Raw genomic sequence first — 24228 nt, forward strand, 5'->3', positions numbered from 1 at the left:
AACTCAGAGAATTGATATGGATACTTCTGGTTTTTACACGGCAAATACCAACCTTTTCGAACTGACCCGTACACGTGGAACCAGGGCAGGCAGGGCTGGCGCCGGTGCGGAGCTGCGGAGGCGCCCGGCGAGGCAGAGCCGCTCCCGCCCGGGGCAGGAGCGGCAGGGCCCGGCACGGAGCTTTCCCCACCGCCGCTGCGGGCACGGAGCGGCTCCAGCCGAGCCGGGGGCGCGGCGGGGCTGAGCAGCGGCGTGGGCCCGGCGGGAGGGAGGGGTGACAGGCGGGGCCGTGCCGTGCCGGGCGGGGCGGCGATGGCGGGGATGGCGGAGGCGCTGGCCAAGGAGCGGGCGGCGGCGTTGGGCGAGGGGCGGCACGGCCGCGCTGTGCCCTACCTGGGGCAGCGCTTCGAGACCCTGCGCCAGGAGTGCCTGCAGGAGGGGCGGCTCTTCCAGGACCCCTCCTTCCCCGCCGGCCCCAGCGCCCTCGGCTACCGGGAGCTGGGGCCCCGCTCGCACAAGACACAGGGCGTCGTCTGGCGCAGACCCACGGTAGGGATCCCCGGTAGCATCATTGCACAGCATCACCGCGGCTTCCTCCTTCCCCCACTCCTGAATTTGGGGGGATTGAAGCGTAAGGGGGTGGCGGGGGAGGGGGGATCCCCGGTAGCATCATTGCACAGTATCACCGTGGCTTCCTCCTTCCCCACCCCCTGAATTTGGGTGGAATTTGGGTGGATTGAAGCGTGCGGGTGTGGCGGGGATCCCCGGTAGCATCATTGCACAGCATCACCGCGGCTTCCTCCTTCCCCCACCCCCTGAATTTGGGTGTAATCTGGGTGAATTTGGGTGGATTGAAGCGTGCGGGGGCGGCTGCCGGGCGCGGTGCGAGCGCGTTTCGTGCGGATGCTCCGGCACCGGAGGCTCCCCTTCGCTCCGGGACAGGCTGGCAGCGTGACTTGCTCTGCCTGGGAAAAACAAACAAGTCCGAAAAGTCGTTTTGCTCTCCGTGCAGAACTCTCCGTGTGGACACATCGCTTTGGGTAGCGCTTGGGGCTGTCTCTCCCCATAACTCTTTCCTTCAGCAGGGCCGTGAGTTGACAGCCGTGCGGTTTATTCCCGGAGCAGCCATGGGAGCCATGGGGTCAGGTGGAGCCATGGGACTCCGGGGTGTCTCCAGGCACTTCTGAAAGACCTTGGTGTGGTCAGTGGTGGGGAGGTAATGGCAGAGCAGTGTGTGCACGTGTGTGAAAGTGCAGCACGTCCTGTGCAGTGAGCTCTGCTCAGCAGCTCCCACCTCACCGTGCTTGCTGTGCCCGGTGCCCGTGCCCCTTCCTGCCCTGCTCCGTCTCTGTGGTGTTCACCTCCTGTGGTCTGGTTTGGTTAATTTGCTGCAAGTGTGGCCTCGTTCCCTGCCTCACCTGCGGCTAGGTGTGATGCGGGGCTGGTTTTGTTCCAGGAGCTGTGTTCCAGCCCCCGGTTCATCGCGGGAGGAGCCACCCGCACGGACATCTGCCAAGGGGCCTTAGGTGAGTGAGGTGGGGCACAAAGCTGAGGTTTCTATGCAGGTGCTGCCCCAGGGCACCACGGTTTGTACACGCTGTAAATACCTCCTTTTGCATCCTCCCACCTCCATTCATTTCAAATCAGCCCTTTCTCACCTTTCCTTGGCATTTGCAGCTGGGGACTCTTTGTGTGTGGTTACTGAGCGCAGCCTTTCTGCATGCACCAAGCAGGGTGGCACACTCTGGTTTCCTGATGGCTTTTCTGGTCATGGCCAGTTCCTTTCACGTTCTCATGCACATCCATGTGCGTGAGAGCAGCCTGACTCATTTCTGCCTTTAACAGTCTGCTAGGAAGAGCAACTGTGTGCATAGCAGGAGTTCTCTCTCTCCAGCAGGAGAGAGTTCTGCTGGGCAGGAGGAATCTCCTGAAACCCTGGGAGATGCTGTAGAGAGAAAAGAAGTTGTGTGGGGGATTCCCTGCTGGTGGTCAGCTCTTGAGGAAGACAAAACCAAGACTCCTGCTTTCAGGAGGGATGGGCCAGCCTGTGAGCCCTCTGCTTTTGCCAAGGCTTCTGCTCAGTTTGTGCAATGGCAGCTCCTTGGTGGGGCTCTCCAGGGAAGCTCTGGGAGCTGCAGGGAAATGCCAGGGGACAGTGGGGAGCAAATGGCTTAGCCTGGCTGTGAGTGCACAGCTGTCCCACTCTGGAAGCCTCTCTCCTGCCTTGCCTGACAGAAGGGGTTTTAGGTGGAGGATGTCTGCAGGGATGTGAGGAGAAGAAATAAAGTGAAGTGAAAGCAGTAGTAGGCTCCTACTCCATAGCTGTAGTGAGAGGGGTTTGGATTAGACAGTGTGGTTGAGGGAAAGCTCTCCTGTAGGAAACATGACTAATATGAGCTGTGCTGTGCTGCTGCACTTGGCAAAGGAACAAAATTCTGTTTGTTTGCTTTCAAATATTCACCACGTAGCGACTTCTTAGTTTCTAGTCCCGCTGCTGCTCTTTGTGGGTTCATATCCAAAAATGTAACAGGCAGAGAAGCTTATCTTTTGTGCTTATGTTTTCATTCAGAAAAATATGGTTTTTAGGTTAGTGCTTTGACAACCGGATGCAATTTGTATAAAAAAATCCATGACAGTAAAAATCCTTAGATTATGACCTTGGTTCTGCTCGTGCCCCAATGTCATGGGTGCTGTGGGTTAGGCTCTGTTGTGCCTTGGGCTGTTGCCATGTCACCAGCTTCCTTCCTGTGCTCTCTCCACCCAATACCATGTCTCCCACCATGACTGTTTTGGCATGAAGCATGTCCCAGTGCTCAAACACACGTGCCAGACATCTGTTATCTCTTTTTATTATGAAACTTTCTGAGAAGAAGTTCTTCAAATTGAAGTTAAAGTTTACTGTAGTGCCATTTCAACATCTGGCATTTCTGTAGAGATGCTGATTTCTGGAATCACTTAGTTGCTTTCTGCTTTTCCAGCTTTTCTCTGCAGATGCTGTGGCAGCAAGGGCATGGGAATGAAAGATTTGAAGCTTCACTTTCAAGTTGTGAAATTGCTGTTGCTAATACCAAACTCTGTTTTTAAATTGGTGAAAGCATTTGCTGCCCTAGTGGTCTTTGGACCAGTCAGATGTTCTCATGGGGTTCTGTGGTATCTCCAGAGGATATGCAGTGACTCACAGCTGGCATTTTTGTACTCCTGACTGCATCTGAATCAGAGGTTGTCAGTGCTCTTGTTTGTATCTCCTCTTTCATTGTCACTAAGTACTGCCATGACTTCCTGGCTGTCTTCTCATGAATCTGAGATTTTGGTCTTGTGTGACAATTGTTGATTAAAAGTTAGATGCTTTTGATCTTATCTCTGTATAGCCACTGAGTTCCTAAGAGCCAGGATGGAATCTCTACTCTTTCATACAATGGGGCTGGCAGATGCACTGTACAAATGCTTTCTGGTTTTCTTTTTTTTTTTTTTCTTTTTTTCAGTGCCTTATCTGACACCAGCATTTGTATTGATAAATCTGCTTAAACGTACATTTACTTGAGCTTTGTAGTTACTTTGAATGTTCATGGCCCATCACATTTTAGGATGTTATAGAGAAGATTGCACTGGAAGCTGTGCAATCAGGTGCTTTTGGAAACCTGTACTTTTCATTATGCTGCTTCTTTTCTGTAGGAAGCTTTTGTAGTCTTATTTATCTCCCAACAGACTTGCTCAAAAGGCAACAGACCTGTGTCCATGGGGAGTTTCACTGCTGTTGCTGAGCCCTTCAGAACATCTGGGAGGAGTGCAGGGACAGATGGGGCATCCGGAGCACACGGACCCAGCACATCTGCACAGCAGCTCCTTGGCAGGGAATGTGTAACCAAAGAGCTCAGCTAATGAGCAGGGTTTCTTTCAGCTCAGCAGTCTTTAGCCAGGTGCATAAATTTGTTTAATTGCTTTTGACCTGGACTATAAGAAACTGTGATCCATGTAAGGCATAGCTGATCATCAGTGCAGAAAAAGTTCTCCAGACACCAAAGTTCTGCCCCTTGGGATTTGGATTATCCTTTATTCTGGCCTTGTGAGGGGTTTTTTTTTGTTTTGTTTTGGTGTGTTGTTGTTGGGTTTTGTTGTTGTTTTGGGGTTTTTTCCTTAGGAGAAACTTTTGAGGGAGAGTATTTGGAGTTGGTCTTGCAGTATCAGATCTGCAAAGTCAGTGGTGGTATTTGGCTCCAAATGGCAGCGCATGGGATGTGGTGACTCATTACAGCTGAGGGGAGGTTCCAAAGCCAGAGCAGCCTGGTTCACCCTCAGCCACCTTTTTTTGGAGTGGGTGTCACCACGGTATCACAACACTGGGGTGTAAACAGCACAGGATCTCCCAGCTGCTGTTTGGATGCAGGTGTCTCCTCCTCACGTAACAAAGGTGTGAAAAAATAGCAAATTGAGTAGGTTGAATTTGGAAAATCAGACCCTTGGTTTCCTCATGCTGACAGCCACTCCACTGCCAGGGGGTTGCCACAGCCTCCTGTTTGTGACCAGAAAACATTCTGGAGTGCTGTGGTATTGATATAAATACATTCAGTGGCTGTTCATCTAAGGCTGTTTTAAAATAATAATGAGTCTGTGATTGGCAGAATGTACATTTTTCATTTTCCCCCATACTCTTACATGAGCTGTGCAGTGACCAGAGGAGCTGCCTTTTGCTTACAGCCCTTCAGGCATTTGATGGGTGTGTTTTGTTTGCTTTTTTTTTCCAGAATGGCTAATTTTAAGCCCTTAGGGCTATTATGCTTGCCTTGCAATTACTTTTTTTTTTTTTTTTCTCAACGTTCTTCTTAGAGCTGGAGATTAGGTAAATGCAGAGATGGCTATGTGAAAATTAAAAGTAAAACACTGAAAGCAGGAAAAAGTAAGCATGACAGGACAAAAATTAGCACTTCTTGTTAATATGTGTTATAGATAAACTCACAGTCTGAGAATATTCCCTTTTCTGATAACCTTGTCCTGCCTACTGTTCATTTACAAAAATTATTTATGAAGAATGTAGCCTTGCTAACACTCCTTTCAGGCTCTAAGAAACCTGTCAGCCTCTCCTTGGACTTTCCTTCCCTATCAAAGGAAAATCACTGTCAAGAACCTTGCAGAAGCACCAGTTCTGGAAGTTCAGACTATTTGGTAAAGACCCTGCTCAAGCTTGCTTAGTGCTGAAACTGCAGCTATAATCACAAGATTTGTTCTCATCCAGAGTCTGAATTATCAGGTGTGCTTTTAGTGATGGCTGCTCACAAAGGTGGAGATGATATCCTGGCTGCTGGGCACTTTTAGGTGTGGAAACCAAAGGATGTCTTCCACATATGCTGCAGCTGCCTTTAAACCTCAAGACCTTGCCCAGAGTTGTTAGAATTAAGATTTGTGTTTGACTCCAAATTCTTGTTAGAAACCAGTATAAAGTTCAACAGAGATTTTACAACAGGCTGTAATTTCAGTCTCCCTTGATGAGACAGCTAGAAAGTCAAGGAAATTCTTTATGAATTCTGCTTGTGGGTGTGGAGGTCCTCTGGAGGGTGTTTCCCCTTGAATTTCCTTGCTTCTTACCTCCAGGGGAAGCATGACTCAAAGATGTGTTACAGCACTGAAGTGTTTGTTCACCATCTGGAGGCCTGATCAGCTTCTAGAGCAAGCCCTCCTGAGCTGCTGTGGCCCTTTGAGTTTTCATTTGCTCTTTCTGTGCTGCTCCCTGCCTGCCCAGCCCCTGCCCTGGCTATGGAATGGAAATACCAATGTTTCTTGGGAAGAATGGTGTGATAGCTGCTCTCTGAGCCAGACTCTTTCCTCCTGGCCCTGTCTTTCCCAGCAAACACCTTTGCAGTGGGTGGTGCTGCCTCTGGATGCAGCTCCCAGGGAGGAGGCTCCCAGCTCCTTGAAGGAGGCTGTGAGAGGACTCCCCACTCTGCAGGGCCAGGTGGATGTGCTGTGACAGAGTAGGGAGGGGAATTTCATCACTGCTTCATGGTCTGTCACAGGAGAACAGCAAGGTGACTTTCCTGTTTGAAAACTTCTGTGACAAGCTGATTTTTCCATTGCAGTACAAGCAGCCGGAGGCAGGGCTGAAGGGGAAGTTTTATGTTCACTTCTTCCCCTCCAGGTTGTGAAGCAGTATAAGCACCTTAGGTTTTGAAATTATTCTGCAATTTCACCTCTTCCACCTCTCCTGAGATAGGAAAAGATGGGACAGTGTATTTCTCAGAGCTGCTGCTGGGGGTCAGCTGTGCAAAGCCAGGGCAGCTGCTCCTGCTGGTGTTGCCTGAGCAGTGATGGATTTGGGCCTGAGGGTGGACCTCAAGGGCAGCTTTAGATTTCATTCACCCTGAGACTTTGTCCCATTTGGACCTCAGCTCCTTACCCTTAAACTTTTGAGCCTTTTCCCATGGCAGAGAGGTGGCTGTGTAGGGACTGCTGCTTGCTGGCAGCTGTGGCAGGTTCACACACTGAAGCTGAAATCCTGCAGGACTCTCCTGTGGGATCTCATGTGCAATACTGACTGCCCTCTCTTCACAAAGCAAGGGAACAGCAGATCTGGGGATGGTAACAAGGAGTTTTGTGTCAGGCTGTGGCAGTCAGGGCATCATCTTGTGGTATTCACATTCTCTGAACAGAAAGAGACATAATTCTCTCCCCCAGGATTCTTCCTGGGGAAGGCAGCACAGAGGGAGAAGAGAAAACAGTTCTTATCTCTATTTGCTGCTCCTGTTGTTTGGCACATGTGGAATGTGTTATGGAGATTGTTTACCCAAAGTGGTTTGTTAATTGGACTCCAGTGATGGTGTTTGGATTGATTGACCAACTGGGTCAAAGCTGTGTCGTGACTGTCTGAAAGGGTCATGGGTTTTTCTGTAGTATCTCTTTAATATAGTATAGTATTAGTGTAATATAGTATAGCTTAATGAAGCATTTGTTCAGCCTTCTGAAATCATGGCGTCAGAGCACGTTATTCACAGCGCTGGGGGCTCTGTAAATCTCTGCCCACCTCGCTAACAGGCTGCAGGAGGCCCATGGCTGAGCAGAAAGGTGGCTGCCCTGGTAAAGTAAAACTGGGCTCCAAACAGAATTCCAGAAAGTAGAGGTGTAATGTTTATAGAGCTGGGGTCTCTTCCTCCCTCTGCCTGGCAGGAGATGGTGTGGAAAAACACTGTCCAGGCAGCCCTGTGTGCAGGGCTGGTGGGTGTTGGCTCCATCCCAGGCAGGATGAGGAGGTTGGGTGGACGTGGTGGTGGACGACAGGCTGCCCACCAAGAACGGGGAGCTGCTCTTCGTGCACTCGGCGGAGGGCAGCGAGTTCTGGAGCGCGCTGCTGGAGAAGGCCTACGCCAAGTGAGTCAGGGCCAGGCTTCCCCCCCTGACATCCCCCACAGCTTCCCCAGCTGCATTCAGAGTGTGACTGTGCATTCAGAGTGTCAGTCTGCTCTTCAGCCTTTGCAGCTTCTGGGGTATCCCACAAAATGGCTCTCTTCTGGGGTATCCCCCAAATGGCTCCTTTGGTACAGCTTTGTTGACAGATGCCTAAGAGAAGGAGCCAAAAGCATTGGGTTTGTTGCTAGCCAAGAAAAGCAGCTCTTGCATCTTGTGGCAAGGCTGTTCCTGGAGCAGCCTTCTGTCACCAGGGCCTGGGAAGCTCCATTTTGTGTGCTCTATGCACCTCTGAGGGTTTGGCAGCTGCCAGTGCTTCGGTGTGCAAAGCACATCAGTCCACGTGCCCAGGTCTGTGTTCAGTGCTCACATCTGAATCTCCATTTTTGGGTTGGCCAGAGAGGAATTCTATCAGTGCTTATATCTGAATCTCCATTTTTGGGTTGGCCAGAGAGGAATTCTATCCTCTAACTCTACTGTTTTGAATTGACTTAAGAAATTTAGATCTGCTGAAGTTCAGACCTGTAACTGTTAAAGGGATTTAAGGAGTGTGGAGCTAGAGAGGCAAATTCTTTGATCTAAATTTTTTTTATATATTCTTTTTTCTTCAGATAGTGTTCATGATTCCTGTCATTGATAAGACTGAACCTGCAAGGTGTATGCATGATTGTATGATATTTTATGCTGGGCTTTCCAAGTACAGAGGTCTAAGAAGCAAAGCTGAATGGAGGGGCACATTTGTAGCTGCTGTAATGCTCCTGAAGGCAGAAATGCTGTGACAGCTGGCACATTTGTGCCTCTCCTGAAGGAAGGGGAGAACAGGGAGCCTGATGGTGTTGTGTGTGTGAGAAGAAGAGAACAGGGAGCCTGATGGTTGTGTGTGTCCCCCGTTTTGTGCAGGCTGAATGGCTCATATGAGTCCCTCTCTGGTGGCACCACCACCGAAGGCTTCGAGGACTTCACCGGCGGCATTGCAGAATGGTATGAGCTGCAGAAGCCACCCCCCAACCTCTTCAAGATCATTCAGAAGGCACTCCAGAAAGGCTCTCTCCTTGGCTGCTCCATTGATGTGAGTTAGCAGGTTTATCTCTGGGTTCTTGCTGTGCACACAGGCTGGGGCTGGAGCTGTGCTGCACCTGCAGGAGCTGCACACAGCGTGCAGTCCCCTCTGCCTGGGGTTCCTTGCTCTGCCTTGTGCCTGAAGAATTTGACCCACAGATGTGACTCAGACATGTGCTCTCCATGGGGGTTAGGATGAAACTAAACTCCAATAGTGCATGTAAAAAGTTCATTCCCTCCCTTGTGCTTCTTCTGTGAGACCTTCTGCTGTGTAGAAGGTTGAGGGTGATGAATCACACAGGGAACCTGTCAGGGGTGCTGATGGACAGCTGTGTTCTTGAGAAAACCTGGCAGCAGGATGGCACAGGCTGAGAGAGCTGCTGCTAATGGCTCCTGCAGTCAGGTGCTCAGAGGTGACAATGTCCATCCTTGCTGCAGCCTTTTTGTTGCACAAGTTGTACTGAAAACGTTCCCAAAAAATCTGGGCTCTGTTCTTGAAGCAGAGAGGCTCGGACTGTTGCCAGACCTTTAAAAGGTTTTATGGGAAGACATGTTGTCAGAAGCTGGACCCACATGGGAAAGAAAAGAGGAGTTTTGGCCCTGCCTTCAAGGATTCAGCATTGCTTTGAGCCTTACTGAAATGAGTCTAAGTATTGTTATTGTGGTAATCACCCTCCTCCCAAATGAGATTGCATCTTAGTTATGTCTAAAGGGAAGGTAAATTGTTTACAAAAATTCCATTCATAATATAAATGTAAATGTTTCCTCCCATTTTTCAAGTTAAATCAGAGTCCCAGGAGAGGGAAGCTTCACAGCAGGAAAAGTGCTTGGTTAATGTCAATTTGACTTCATGGTATTTTCAAGGCCTGTTTTACTCGTTTGCATTTAGATAAGAATCTGACATCTGGATTTTTGCCCCAGACTTATACAAATCCCTTGGGTGGGTGGGGGGGAGAGTAAATATATTATGTTGTTGATAAGTGCTGCCACTTTCTGTAGTGTAAATTAACTGTTGCTGAGTTTACCCTTTGAAAAAAATAAAAAGCTCGTAAAATCTTTCCTTCTCTTCTGTAAGAGAAACGGGCACAGAGATTAAGCATTAAATGGAGAGTGTGCTGTTGGGCAGTAATAGCCCATGAATTGACAGCAGGAGTCCTGCCTGCTCCATCCAATCCTCTCCGTTTGTTTAAGCTTCAAATATGCTTGTTTAGAGGTCACGCACTTCTGAAAAGGTGGAGAGACAGTGACAGCCACATGTTTCATAGGTGCTTAAACATTCACTGTCTGGCAAGAAGGGACTTTTCTCTGCAGTGTTTAAAGGCCAGGCTGCCCAAGCAGTGGCTCTGAAAAATTGAGAGGGATGTGCCCTCAGGTACGAATGGCATCCAAAGTTCAGCCTCTTCCCTTGCTGCCCTGCAAGGCAGATCCTGGGGTAGCAGGGTTGGGGAAAGGGAGGGGAACCTCCCACCCTGCTATGGAGCTGCAGGGGGTGTTTTGACACTGAAATTTGCTGGGTGTGATCCCTGGGGAGCATCAGGCCAGTCACTCCCTGTTTTTCTCCTGGTCCCTTGAGAATATGGAGTTTATGGTGTGCATCCCCTTTGGAGATGCACAAGAGTGGCTGCACCACACTGAGTGTTTTGGAGCCAGGAGGGGACTGTGCTACAGTGCCAGGCTTCTGCTGTGCACCCCATGCCACAAACATGGCAAACTCCCTGGGGTCCCAGCCCCACCACACGTGCTGCTGTCCCCTCTCCCTGCTCTGTCACACTTACTGCTTTTGTGCAGCAGCTAAACCACTCCTGCAGCCTCCCAGCGAGATGAAAGCTCTCTTGGAGGGGGAAGCTTTGTTCTGCTGGATCCCCTGCCCATGGGAAGCTGCAATCACTGATGTCCTTTGCCCTGCAGATCACCAGTGCTGCAGAAACAGAAGCAGTCACTTCCCAGAAGCTGGTGAAGGGACACGCGTACTCGGTCACCGGGGCACAGGAGGTAGGTGTGCCACCCCAAGGTGCAGCAGCTTCTGTGTGGGGCAGCCACAAACCCATCTTCAACACTGCAAATTCCTAAGTGTCACCCATTTTCCTGAATTGGGGTTTGAGTCTCTTCTTTCTGAAGGAATGCTTTATTAGTTGGTATGTTTTGGATAAACACAGATTTGCCTTCTTGGGTGTTTGACCAAAGGAAAAAACCTCTCTTATTCCATGCGTGTGGCTATTTCCCACTGAGCACGGGTGGGCAGCTTTGTGCAGAAGGCATGCTGTCCTCTGCTGGTGACCAGACCCTTCAGTGCACTTCTGTACAGCAGGCCACACTTTTTATCTTAGAAGCACAGCAAGAAGTGTCCTGAGGGGAAAAAACCAACAACCCCCCATGTATTATTGTCCCCAAAGTGGCTGCTGAACAGCACCTTTCAGCTGGGCTTGTGTTCAAGCACAAGGGGCCTCCCCAAGAGTGGGTGACTGGTGAAGGCAAGACAAAACAAGGGAAGCAGATCATGGCATCCTTCCATGTGTGCAGTGGATTTTTGGTTAGTTCACTGGTAATTGTTTCTGAAATACTTTTTGAAAGCTCAGGGGGAGGTGTAGAGAGCTGCTGACATGCTGTGCTAGTTTGTGGGTGTGCATTTGGTCTTCTCACAGCAAAAGCAGGGAAGAGGGAGTTTGTTCACCTTGGATCACAAGTGGGCATGATTTATCCAGGCTGCTCCTTTGGAGATCTGTGCAGACTCTGTAAGGATAGTTCAACTGGGGTATCATCTCTGGACTGCAGCGACCTGCAGATGACAAGAGGAGGGGCTGAGGCTGCTGCTCTGTGGGGCATTGGTGTGGTCAGAGGGGTTGTGGCCAGTCTGAGTGTCCTGGCTGTTGTAACAGGCATTTGAATGCGCAAAAAGGCATTTGAATGTGAAGAGACAATTTATACCTAAGCGATGACTTTGAGAAATATCTCTGTACCTGCTTGTTGGCTTTTATATAGCAGTTTTACATTCCCTTTTCTTGTAAGCCTATCAAAGGTGATTTTTTTAGCAGCACAAATCAGACATTTTGGTTTCCATGGGCTTTGGTTTATGCATCTCTGGACAAGCCTGGCTGTGTGAAGCTCACTCAGAATCAGTTGGACTTTTGTCTTTCGGACCAAATGTGTGCATGTTGTCATGCCTAGCACTGAGATACTTGCTCTGTCATGTTTTTAATTACTGTAGAGGATGAGGGAGGGAGGGAGTGTGGTGCTGAGTCCCTGGTGACTCTCCATCCACTTCTGATCCCATCAGGTGAACTTCCGAGGGACAGTGCAGAAGCTGATCAGAATCCGAAATCCCTGGGGAGAAGTGGAGTGGACTGGGAAATGGAATGACAAGTGAGTCAATGGCTTCCTTGTTGCCAGCAGTCCTTTACTGCAGGGGTGCAGTCGTGTTTCTGTGCTTTTCTGTCTGTTCCCTACCTGAAACCCCTCTGTAAGTCCTGTCTGGATGTGGTGTTCGCATGGAAATGTTTCAGAGAGAAGCATCCCCTCACTGTCATCTCCCTGGTAGCCACCACAGGATGTGGTGCCTTTCATGCAAATTCCAGCCTTTGTGTAAGATGCAGTGATTTGGTTGGTGAATCCTAGAAAGCTCCCTGTAGTTTCTGCTTATTTAACAGCCTGGATTCAGTGGTGAGCTTCTGAAAACTCACTTTCTAAAAGGGCTTTAAAAATCCCTTTCTGCATGGAGTTAGCCATGAAAGCTGGCGTTAACTCACTTCTGTGGCTGGGCAGTTTTCATTCTGACTCTTCCATTTTCTGTCTCAGTCCAGATATTGCACTTTCTAAAAATAACACTCTGTTTCTCATCCTTACCTTGGATATTTGAGAAGTGAGGTGTTTTATGTACCAGGTGCATCTATTTTTAATTCTGCAGTGGTTTGAGAATTCTGGAACTGCTAAAAATTAGATCTTGTGCCAGAACAGCCACATTAGGGTTTCACCTTTCCCAGGGGCTGTAGTTGATGTGGGGTTCTCTTCCAGCTGCCCGAACTGGAGTGGTGTTGACCCTGAGGTGCGGGAGCGACTGACCAGAAGACACGAGGATGGGGAATTTTGGTGAGTGTCACATTCCAGCAGAAGGGAATGTCAGCTGCTCTGCTTTTATTCATGCAAAGCAACCTCTCCAAGAGGAGTGTGCAAATTCACCCCGAAACCCTAGTGCTGAATCACAGTGACAGGGAGGGAGGATGGACGGGGTGGTGGGATGGAAAACCCTCCTGAGGAGAGGTTGCCAGTGGCGTTGCCTCCCACAGGATGGCGTTCCACGACTTCCTGAGGCATTACTCCCGCCTGGAGATCTGCAACCTGACTCCAGACACCCTGGCAAGTGACAGGTACAAAAAGTGGAGCCTGCAGAAGCTGGATGGCAACTGGAGGCGAGGAGCCACTGCAGGGGGCTGCAGGAACTACCCAAGTAAGAACAACTGGAATCCTTTTACTTGTCCACTTGTGCTTTCTCTGGGAGCTTCCGGGAGATCGTTTGGGATGGCTTATGGGATATCTAGGACTAAACTCCAAAAAGTGTGGGAAATGTGGCTCCCTGATGAGGGTCTGTTGTGGTTGTAAAGGCTGGGGTGGGGGTGGGCAGGGCAGTGCATTGGTTTTCTCTTCTAACAGCTGATTTTGGCAGTCAGAGCCACATCTGTCACATCTGACATGTTTAAATATCATCACGGTTGCTATCAAAGAAGCCTCTGAGTAGTTTGCTTAAATCTACTTCCCAGACACATTCTGGACGAATCCTCAGTATTTAATCAAGCTGGAGGAAGAAGATGAGGACCCTGATGATCCTGAGGGGGGATGCACTTTCCTCATTGGGCTGATCCAGAAGCACCGTCGGAGGCAGAGGAAGATGGGGGAGGACATGCACACCATCGGCTTTGCCATTTATGAGGCAAGGAAGGCTGACAGGACCTGGGAGAAAAAGGGGAAACCATTCCACCCATAAATGGGATAGTGCAGTTCCCAGGCTGGGCTTTCCATCAAAACTCAGATGGGTTGAGTTGGACTCTTGAGCAGCTGCAGCAAGGAGGCTGTAAAGAAACAAAAAGCTGCATCATGCTTGCCTAGCCCCTGTCTCCTCTCCTGCTGATGGAGAGGTCAGAGAGCCAGGAGTGAGAAACAGGAGATGGGGAGAAACAGTAAAGAAACTGAGCCTCCAATGAAAATCGTGGTGGGCTGCAGGGAGGAGATTCAGCAGGAAGCCACAACCAGCCTGGCTCTGGCTCCGGCTGCCCCCTGCCTCAGGGATGGAGCTGGGAGCTGAGCCAGCACTTGGCCTTGGGTGATGCAGGCTCAACACCTACCTTCCTCTCAAGCCAAGTCTTTTTTTCTTTTGTTTTGTTTTGCCTTTTTTTTTTCCCCTGAAGAATGTGGATGTCCTTGCTAGTGATGGTGAAAAGAAGATGGAGATGACATTTGCCATTCAACAAACAAATAACTCTCTCCTTTTCTCCCTGCAGGTGCCCCCAGAGGTACGTGCCATGGGTTGGTGGTCCAGGTGCAGAGCTGGGGCTCAGTGGCTGGTGGGAAGAAGAGGTTCAGAGGATCCTACTTCATTGCAGGACAATGTGACTGCACAGAGTCTACAGTTGGAGGCCATTGATTCTGCAAGGGGCCTTGAGCCCACGTTGCATTTTTAGAGTGTCCTGTATTGGGATAGGAGTGTTCAGTGCTGCAAAAACTCCCCAAAGCAACCCTTCTGTTGCTCTCCTCTCAGCCCAGCCCCACACTTGCTCCCCCAGAGCACAGCTGCTTTTTCCAGGTTTGCACAGAGTTCATATTTGACTCATGAATAATATTCCAAGGAGGTGTTTGTATTCATTTCCTGAAGCACCACCTCTTTTGGTTTCTCTCTACTTCTACCTGCAGGCAGCTAATAGTACACCCTGGGGGTCACAGAGGGGTGGCAATGGAACAAAGCCTCTGAGCTGCTGCTCCTCAGAGGAAGGACTGAAGTCAGCAAAAGCCCTGGGTACCCCATTACTGGGTTTGCTGTCCCTGTCAGGGTCTGTGTGAAGCAGCCAGGGCATCCTGTGGCTCCTGAGGGTGTGCCCAAACCAGTGGCTTTTATGTAAAGTATGGTTTAATCAGGAAAAGAAATGGTGCTGCTGGTTAATTAAATTTCTTATGTACTTTTTTAATGCCTTAGCAGTACTCTGTCACTCACCCTAGTGGTCTAAGTATTTAATTTCCATAAGAAAACTGATTCTGACTCTTTCTTTCCCCCAGAAGGTGGAATTTTAATCTCCCACTATGCAGCAGGTCTGACAGGTTTTTAAAATTCTTTCTTCATTCTTAAAAATCTGGGAGGACAGGAAGGAGGAGGTTTCTGAAAGATGCACATTCCTGAAGCTGGTTTCTAGAGCTGAAGCAGCCCACCTGTGAGACTCTGCAAAAATAGTTAATTCTGGAAGATCACAGAATCATAGAATGGTTTGGGTTGGAAGGGATCTTAAAGATCACCCAACCCCCTGCCACAGGCAGGGACACCTTTCACTAGATGTTTCGCTCCAGATATGATTTTATTTTATTGTTTTGGTTTATTTATTCTTGGAGCCCTCCATGAGTGGGCTCTGCCGTGACCTGGGAGGCAGAGCTGAGCTGCAGGTGGCACCAGCTCTGGGGACCAGAGGGACATGGCTCATGTGCCATCTCAGGTTAAAGGAAAATGATTGGTGGAAGAATGTGCCCAATGTCTTCAGCCACCCATCACCATCTGCAGAACAAAAGCATGACCTGAATGATTTATTGCAATGATCTGCAAAACACATTTGCAGCCACATCTCAGGAGTCCCACTCCCTTTCTCTTCTTTTTCAGTTCTGTCAAACTGACATATTTTTTATTTTCCCCACACATAGCTGACTGACATATCTATGATATTTTAAATTTGTAAACACATGCAGACTGCAGTGGGTTTTTTTTTTTTCCCTTTCTTTGCTTTCCCTAAGTTTTCTGGCCAGACAAATATTCATCTGAGCAAAAACTTCTTCCTGACCAACAAAGCCCGGGAAAAATCCAATACCTTCATCAACCTCCGGGAGGTGCTGAACCGCTTCAAGCTCCCTGCAGGAGAATACATCATCGTGCCCTCCACCTTCGAACCCGACAAGAACGGGGACTTCTGCCTCAGGGTCTTCTCTGAAAAAAATGCAAACTCCACGTAGGTAGCTTTTGGTGACCGTATTACAGCAGTGGGCACATGGGGAATAATAATAATAATAATAATAATAATAATAATAATAATAATAATAATTAAAAATTGTTTTGTTGCTTTTGTTATCCCAATGACTGTTTAATTAAAATTAAAAGGCTCAGGCATGTCACATCTTGAAGAGCAGCTGGGCTAAAGCCTGAGGAAGGGCTGTGGGGTCTTTTGGATTGAGTTGCCCTGATCCAAAGCAAGCAGAAACCTTCCTCTGTCCTTTAATATTTTGCTGCATATTCCTGCAGCAGTGAGAAACCCGGGGTGTTGGTGATGTGAGGGCACATTCAGCTTTTGATGGGAGTTTTTGGGTACCATCTGTATGTCTGGTGCTCCCTCAGCATAAGACACATCAGAATTACTTTAGGGCTCTCACTTTTTTGCTGTTTTAAAGAAGAAATGACTAGACTAAAGTTTGATTTATACCCAAGAACCTGGTCCTGTGCTAAGTCGGCAAAAAAAAAGACCTGAAGAGTTATGTGAGCCCCAAAATCCTGTCTGTGGCACTACAATTTGTAGTGTGTCTTTTCAAACTCTTGTTGCCACAGCTGACAAAATACAGCTTTCTCTGTGCTGTGCTGTGTCCATAGCTGATTAATCCAGTCATTTTTTGAATGCTCATTGTTATTTCCATATTTTAAAGAACCTCTCTTTAACTGAAGCTTGAAGGAAAAGCATCATAAACATGACTTGTTTTGATTTTAATATTGATTTCTTTCTCTTTCTAGGGTGATAGATGATGAAATTGAAGGCAATTTTGATGAGGTACATCAAGTGAAATGTTGTCAATTGAGATAATTTTGTTGTAAGGGGGGTTTGGAGTGCCTGTTCCCTGTGCAGGGTGATGTTTTCTGTAGGCATTATCAAGAAATGTTGTCCCACTATGGGAAAATAGGAAAAGATCTTTCAATATCCATATCTGGGTGTCAAGCAAATGGAAATATCATCAGGAATGTAATGGAAACAAGTGTTTATCTAGAACCTGGACTTCCCAGGCAGAGGTGCACTCTCAAGAGTTAACTGGAGGCACAGGAAATTCCCTTTGTTCTCCAGGACTCCAGGAGTGCAGCTTTCAGCAGCAGGGCTCTTTCTGCATGTAATGCTGTTTCCAGGAGTAATTAGTGGCTCACCATATGTTTAGTCTTGCTGGAGCTGGGGATGCTTTGCCTACTAATGCAGCTACCCCATGTGTAGTGGGTGTTTTTTCCAGCATTTACAATGCCAGTATTTTGAGGTACCCTTGAAAATAAAACTGAATAAAATCATAGTAAAAACTACTTTGTACCTTCAACCTTGCCAGCTGAGTTTTTTACAAAGGGCAAGGAAATGCATTAAGTCTTTCTCAGGCAGAAACTTTCCCAAACATTTCCCATACCTTTTTGACATTCTCTGTTTCTATCTTTTAGACTGAGATCAGTGAAGATGACATCGAACCCAGCTTTAAAAAGCTTTTTGGGCAGCTAGCAGGAAATGTGAGTGTTTTTCTGGTAATATCTTACTGGCATCCTGGTGAATGGGAAGAGAGATGCCTCCCCCAGGACAGAGTTTAGTTCTTGTGCAGAGTCAGCTCTCAAGTGTGAGCACAATTGTGCATCCCAGAACCTGTGCAGTCACCCACCTGCTCCCGCAGAGGATTTCTGAGCAATTCCTGGTGAACAATCTCTGCTCCTTTTGAACTCTGGGCTTGACTTTTATCTCTGCAGGGCCTGAATTCTGTCCTTGGGCAGAGCATATGGCTGAGCTGGGCTTCTCCCCAGCCCAGCTCTTGCCTCGGGCACACCTTGCTGCTGGGTGTGCTGATCTCTGGGAACTGGTGATGCTCCTGGGAATGGAAGGTGGGGACAGCTTCCCACTTGCTTCCATTCAAGGGAGCTGAACTCGAAGGGGTGTTAGAAGTTGGCCAGTTTGCCCAAATTAATCAGAGGCTGCAGATGGTGTCTGCAGCTCAGGGTGGGAAATTTGTTTTCCTCTTTTCCACAGGATGCAGAGATCTCTGCCTTCGAACTGCGCAGCATCTTGAATAAAATCCTGGCTAAACGTGAGTGCCTTCCTCCACCAGCAGCTTCAGATGCCACCAGCAGGTTGGCACCGTGGCCGTGGTGGCACAGAGGGCACTGCTGACCCGGGCTCTGCCCCAGACCTGCTGCTTGGCTCTCCATATGGCCACGACCACGTGCTCTCTGCTGCTCCAGGGGGCTGCAGGAATGCTGGGGCTGTGCCAGCCCAGAAGGTGTTTCACAAGATGTGTGCTTTGGCAGGGTGCAGATGGGTGTCTTCTATCCCAGCATCTGCCACTGGGAATTGGCTGCCAGGAGGATGGATGGATTTGAATAATCCGTGATAATAATCAAGAGAGATGTTGCTGCTGTTTTAGTATTGAAGCACCCAGGAGTGATTCAAGCAGTAGCCCAGCCAGTGGTCTGGGGTGTCCCTAAGGAGGAGGAGAAACTTTGAAACTCTGGGCTTCTGTGAAGAGATTCCTAGCTTGGCTCTGCATTATTTTCCTTACCACTAAAAACAGTGCTCAAGAAACAAGTGCTTGGAGAAATAAGTGTCTCTTTAATTTCCAAAGTGAAATCTTATCAGGTGGTCAGGGCTGGTCGTGTATGTCTTGTGCAGCAGCCAGTAATCAGCAATGGGCTTTTGCTGGCTACCAAGCTTAGCTTCGTGTTCAGCCTTTCATGAAGCCACCTCCTGCTGACCTTCATAAGCTGGAAGGGCATGTTGCCCACAGAAGTCCACTTTGCAGGCAGACAGTAAGAGCAGGAAAGCTTTTGTCTCTGTCTCTTGCTCCAGCAGCATGCCTACAAACCAGACTACTCAGGCTGTTTGCTTGGGGAGACATCCCAGCTCAAAGGATGGCACCATTGGAAGCAAATAAAAGCTGGTTGGAGAGCTCATGAGCTGTTTAGGAAGGTGCTGTGGAACAGCATGCAGTGATAATCCTGTCTTTTGCTCTTTCTTTACAGGCCAAGATATTAAATCTGATGGCTTTAGTATTGAGACATGCAAAATAATGGTTGACCTGTTAGATGTATCCTTTAAAGCTCTTCCTAGATGACATTCCCCTTCCTGTGCTGAAGCAGGCCAGCTGCCTCTGCTCCCTGCTGGGTCCATCCTGGTGTACTTAGAGCTCCTGAGGTGGAGAAGCTGGCTTTACCCTGATTCCCCTGGGAAAGCCACTCCCTTGTTACTGTGGTTCACACGTGTGTTATCCCAGGCAATGGGAAAATCCATTATCAAGCAAAGTCTGCTTGGAAGCCTTCCCAGTTGTTGGGTGTTCTGGTTTAGCTGGGGACAAAGTGATGTTTGTGCTGGGAAAAGGCTCTCAGCATGGTGAGGATGGCCTTGGCTGCAGGGCTGTTTCACCTCTCTCTTGTCTGGCTGGAGTTGGTAAGAGCATCACAAAGCCACAGGAACTTAGCAAATGGAAAATGAGGGACACAAATGCAGTGTTTTGTTTTGACATGCTATCCAGGAAGCAGAGAGTATGCAGGATTTTAGGAGCTTTTACTCCCAAGATACAGGCAAAAGTGTAGGATGAAGGATCAGGTCTAAGAATAGTTGTGTTCACCTTCTCTGTGCAGTGGGAGTTGAATTGCAGAGTTGGAAAAACGGAAAATTACCAACACAAGGTGATACTTTTCTATAATTTGGTGTAAAATACAGAGTCCACAGGCACTCCATGGCAGGTTTTGGGAGCAGTGCCACAAGCAGGTTCTTTTGTTAGCTGTTTGCTCAAGAGCTGAAGGTCTCCAAATAGCAGGCTTGGCTGTGGCTTTTCCTGTTTGTAATCCAGACCCAGGACTTGTGCTCCAGTAGCTGCAGGTGTTGAAGCCACTATGCAGAACAAAATAGAATCATCCTGGCTCATTTATACTTGTAGTGGAAAGACAGAGACCTCCAGCAGGCGTGCAGAAAGAGCTTGTAAGCTGGGCATTATTTAAATTAATGATCTTAATAATTTAGAAAGATAGCTTGGACAATAATTGTGTATTCAACAGGATGAGTCCTGGAGAGAGGATGAGTCCTTCAGAGAGGACTTGAATCCTTCTTCTGTTTGCAATTTTTTTAAAGTCATAACTGCCCATGCAAGTAAACCCAGCAGAGGGAGAGGAAATCCCTTTTTCTTCCCTCTGAAGAAACTTCCTTAACTCTGAGAAGAATGATGGGAGTGGCAAACTGGGACTGAAGGAGTTCCACACCCTCTGGACAAAGATTCAGAAATACCAGGTAAAGCACAACCCCTTTGGGGGAACAATCACACCTGGAAGTGCTGTGGACTGATTTGTGCCATACAGTGTGCACAATCACCTTTCCCAGAGCAGGGACTGTGTGTCTGTAGTCCCCCAGGTTTTGTCTTTATCTGCTCTGGCTACTTCATTAAAAAGACTTACTTTTTAAAGCCTTACTTTTAGAAAAAATGGATGTAAGTACCAAGTCCTTCAGATCAATGTTGCAAAGTGCTTTAAGGCTGCATTTCAAAATGTTTCACTTCTGCCAGAAGCCAAACCACACTCTGCATTATTGTCAAGGTTTCCCTTTGGGTTTTGTTTTTTGCAGAAAATTTACAGAGAAATTGATGTGGATCGATCGGGTACCATGAACTCGTATGAGATGAGGAGGGCACTGGAAACAGCAGGTATTTGTACTGATCTGTCTCTTCATAGGATTCCATCAGTTTCAAGCAGGGTTGAGAGATGCTCAGAGCCATACAGTCCCATCTTAACTTAATGAATTTTGGGCACTCTGGAGCCTTCCTCTCCTGCCACCACGCAGGATCGGGCATTTCATTTTGTACCTGTGTTTACTCTCTGGAAATAGTCTTTAATAGTCTTTAAGAGTCTTTTAAATCCTTGGCATTGTATTTCCAGGGTTCAAACTGAACTGCCAGTTACATCAGGTCATCGTGGCTCGCTTTGCTGATGAGGATCTCGTCATTGACTTTGACAACTTCGTACGCTGTTTGATTCGGCTCGAAACCTTGTTCAGTGAGTGCACCCTCAGTAATCAGACAGCTCTGCTGCCTTGTGATTCCAGCAGGAAAACTGTCCAGGCACAACTGTCCAGAAGCCCAGGATAAGGTGCTCAAACCTGAGATATTAATCTGGCTTCTCCTAGATCCATGAATCAGTCTTTTAGGCCAGGCTGTTGAACCACAGCTGGTCTTCCCTGCAAACAACTCTTATGTTGATTAAAAAATGCTAGACAGCAATTAAAAATGTTCAGTCTTGCTCCTGCACAATGACTTTGGAGTAGCCCTTTCTGATTTGGGGTGTAGGCCATTGTCAAGCTTTAGATTCTGGGACTAAATTCCTTATTGATCCTGAAGCACAAGGAAAGAGAAGACTGTCACATTAGTTCCTGTATTTACCCTTGTCTGTCATCTCTCTCCAACCACAGAAATGTTTAGAAAACTGGATACTGAGAAAAGTGGGACAATAGAATTGAACCTTGTTAATGTAAGTTCATTTAGCTCTAAAACAAATGTTTTCATTTTTGGGGAAAACTTGGGGGAGGGGAATTCTGCCTGAGGATGGCTGGTTATAAGTACTCACATCTGTGCTGGATTTATCTACCTTGTGGATTCATAAACAGCCTTAGAGAGGTTACCTTTTAAAAATGTACCAACATCACAACATATTCTGTAACAGACACAGTTACTTGCACCAGAAGCCCTTTATCCCTTTAATTTTGGCTTCTTCCCTGCTTTTTATGTCAACAGACCAAAATGTAGGTGCAGTTGTGTAGGCAAGACTGACGGCCTTGCTCATGTCTGCTTCTTTCTGCCTTTCATGTGTGCCCTGTAGAAAGGACTAAGTTTGGAGAAAAGTACCCTCCTACATGTGTCTGACTTGCTTATTACCTGAACATAGCTTATTTCTGAACCTAAGAATCCCAAAACTCTGATTTAAGTGAAATATAAATTTAAATCACTCAGGAAAGATCCTAAAATTACTTCTGTAACAACAGGCTGACTATATGCTAGAAATGCAACTGTGCATGCTTGCTACAGGTCTTTTTGCTAAATTTAACTTTGTTTTCTCCTCTCTCTTGTTACAGTGGCTGTGCTTCACTGTCATTTGAGCCACTGGCATCAGCCTGAGACTCAACAAGAGCATGGTCAGGTGAAGATAATCAAGCTACATACAAGGAATATCCAAACATGAATGTGCCTTAACTTACACAAAGCTAGCAGATTTTGCATGCAATTGCAAGAAGAAAAGCATTCTACTTCCACAGAAGAACCTGCAACCTCATTTTTATGGGTCTGACAATCTGTGCCTAATATCATACAGCCTCTGGACAAAGGCTTTAATTTAGTATCAATCCTCAGTGCAAGTTTTGAAAACACTGCTTTGCTAATATCTTTGTATTTAAGGCATTTTACAGGACTTCAGGAAGAAAAGCTCATTATAGCTTGACAATCTGGTTTTAAAAAGTGCTTTTTGAACAACATCCTGCATATCTAAAATTAGTAAAGAGATAGTAATGCATATCTAAACACCTGTACTCAGAGATAGGGGTTCCAAGCCCCAGCACTATCCTAAGTTAAATATTCTTTAAAGAATTTGAGTAGCAAGTACGTCTTTGACCAAAGTGAGCATTGATGTGCCTGGAGCAGGAGGCTGTTGGCAACAAGATCTTTCCAAGAGAAAGCCCATGTCTTCAGGTGGAATCTTGAGTTCCTGTATCTTATTTATCTTCCTTTGCAATACAAGAAAGTATTTAAATTTAAAAAAAAAATAGAAATAAAGTTTGTCACACTTATTTCTACTGAAAATAAGCACTTTTTGGTTTTTTTCTTCGAGACAGATCATCACAGTGCACATGCAGAGCCTTTTGCTTTCAGGAACAGAAGTTGCTGCCCTTCAAAGGGGAAAACCAGCATGCTGAAGCTGATTGTGGGTGTGTGGCAGTTAATGAAATGTTAGATAAGCTGATACTTTTAAAGATTAATGCTTGAACAGCCAAAGGTTTCTGAGATAGATAACTGATACTCCATACCCCACACTCAAGACTGCTGAAATCAGAGACTATGACCATGAGCCAATTGCTGCTGCCTTTAGTGTCCCCACCTGAAGAACTGTGGGGAAATTTCTTGGTTAGAAACTATTTCTTCCTTTTGGGCACCTTTTCAGAAAGCAGTAGGACTTACCTAGTAGGAAAACAGGAGCCTGTAGGGTGAGGCACTTTCTAAATACCCTTAAGGAATCACTTGCTCCTCTGTTAAATACTGTTCAGTATCAAATTATTGCCAAATCGAGAGATAGAAAGGATAGCTCTATAGGACAGGTTTTATTTGGAAAATACTTGTATCAAGTTGGGTTTTCCCCCTAAGTATGTCCCTTAGCTTAGAAGGATACAGAAAAACTACCTAGAATGGATGGGGGAGGAGGGGTTCAGGTTAATACAGAAAGCAGCTGAAAGTTAGTATCATGTACAACAGCAGTGTGTCTTACTAGTAACATCTGTAATAAAAATCACTATTAAAATACCCAGAGTTAAAGCGTAAGAGGAGACAAAAGTTTAATGGTGGAGTAAACAAGTAGAGTAAAAACAAATACATTGTCAAGAACTACATAAAGTTTCTACACTTAGTCTTCAAAGTATAAAATACAATAAATACATGAGGCTCTTTGTAAAAAGAGGAATCTAAAACTACATTTCTGTTACAGCACATGATATTTTGAATACATAGAATTTCTAAGATGCTACAGCTTTTTTAAAAGTTATTGCTTAATGGATTGGTCATGGGGTTGTCACTCTTCAGATACACTTCAGTTTTTTTAGCTTCTTTTAACAAACATTCCACTTCCAGCAATAAGCAGTTGGGTGCTGTGCACATACTTCAATTTCTCCCATCTGGAAAAAGCCTCGGGATAAATTTGGACAGAGCCAAGTTGTCTGTTTCATGATGATTCCTTCAATGGCAATTTCAAAAGGTCCTTGTATTTAATGCAGAAAAGAAATGAAACTCTCTTCTGCCATGTTTGAAGACAGCTGGGTGGGTACTTGAACATAATGGCTTGATTCGACCAAAGGCAGCAGAATTTCATTTGCTTGTAAGCATTATTTCGTCTTGTACAATGCCCTCATCCATTTGCTAATGCATCAATCCTTCATTTGTTTTCAAAGCACATTTTTCATAGCTTTCAAATTACATTGTCATTGAAATAAGTCTCATGATATTGGAACCAACACAAAATGGACTTTTTTTTCCTGTAAGTTATCCATGATTAGTAGTTCAAGAATCTGGCTTCCGTACTATTTCATGCCAAGCTTCTTTGTCTAGGTTTAATCCTTGGATACAGCTGAGGGTAAAACAGAAATGAGGTTTAAAAATTTAGTACTTTAAAAGGTTACTTTTTTTTAAAAGAAAACATAAAGGAACAAAAAACCCCTCTCTTTGGTGCTACAATTCTGATGTAACCCCTAGTAGCAAAAGCATGGTTATAAAAAACACCCAGGGCACTGACAAATATGAATTTAGCAGTCTTAGGCAACCTTAAAAAATACTGTGTCAGTACAAGAGGAAAGTATT

At 46.7% G+C, this 24228-nt stretch overlaps 2 protein-coding genes across 5 annotated transcripts in view; one reads left to right on the top strand and one right to left on the bottom strand.

The window, feature by feature from the left end:
- Nucleotides 1-292: 292 nt before the first annotated feature.
- Nucleotides 293-22467, top strand: CAPN2 (calpain 2). The gene is made up of 22 exons (XM_041473932.1): nucleotides 293-549; nucleotides 1457-1526; nucleotides 2979-3124; nucleotides 4825-4894; nucleotides 7239-7356; nucleotides 8293-8461; nucleotides 10360-10443; nucleotides 11726-11811; nucleotides 12460-12534; nucleotides 12732-12892; nucleotides 13203-13372; nucleotides 13941-13952; nucleotides 15430-15641; nucleotides 16412-16448; nucleotides 17090-17155; nucleotides 17664-17721; nucleotides 18653-18717; nucleotides 19848-19916; nucleotides 20247-20325; nucleotides 20558-20674; nucleotides 21087-21145; nucleotides 21747-22467. Exons 1-22 carry the CDS (start codon nucleotides 313-315, stop codon nucleotides 21768-21770), a joined length of 2184 nt encoding a protein of 727 aa, XP_041329866.1. The 5' UTR covers nucleotides 293-312; the 3' UTR covers nucleotides 21771-22467.
- Nucleotides 22468-23013: 546 nt separating this feature from the next.
- TP53BP2 (tumor protein p53 binding protein 2) overlaps nucleotides 23014-24228 on the bottom strand; it is a 54257-nt gene continuing 53042 nt past the window's right edge. For all 4 annotated transcript variants that reach the window (XM_041474047.1, XM_041474046.1, XM_041474049.1 and 1 more), the window contains one exon: nucleotides 23014-23998. In XM_041474047.1, coding sequence (XP_041329981.1) covers nucleotides 23957-23998 — 42 coding nt within the window. In that variant the 3' untranslated portion in view covers nucleotides 23014-23956. The remainder of the gene's footprint in view (nucleotides 23999-24228) is intronic.

Source organism: Pyrgilauda ruficollis, unplaced genomic scaffold (assembly GCF_017590135.1).
Source record: "Pyrgilauda ruficollis isolate IOZ18807 unplaced genomic scaffold, ASM1759013v1 scaffold31, whole genome shotgun sequence".
NCBI lineage: Eukaryota > Metazoa > Chordata > Aves > Passeriformes > Passeridae > Pyrgilauda > Pyrgilauda ruficollis.

Coding starts and splice junctions, on each gene's coding strand:
- CAPN2 (XM_041473932.1), top strand. CDS start 313: ATGGCGGGGATGGCGGAGGCGCTGGCCAAGGAGCGGGCGGCGGCGTTG. Junction 11,812..12,459: donor ACTGGGAAATGGAATGACAA/GTGAGTCAATGG, acceptor GTTCTCTTCCAG/CTGCCCGAACTGGAGTGGTG. Junction 12,535..12,731: donor CACGAGGATGGGGAATTTTG/GTGAGTGTCACA, acceptor TGCCTCCCACAG/GATGGCGTTCCACGACTTCC.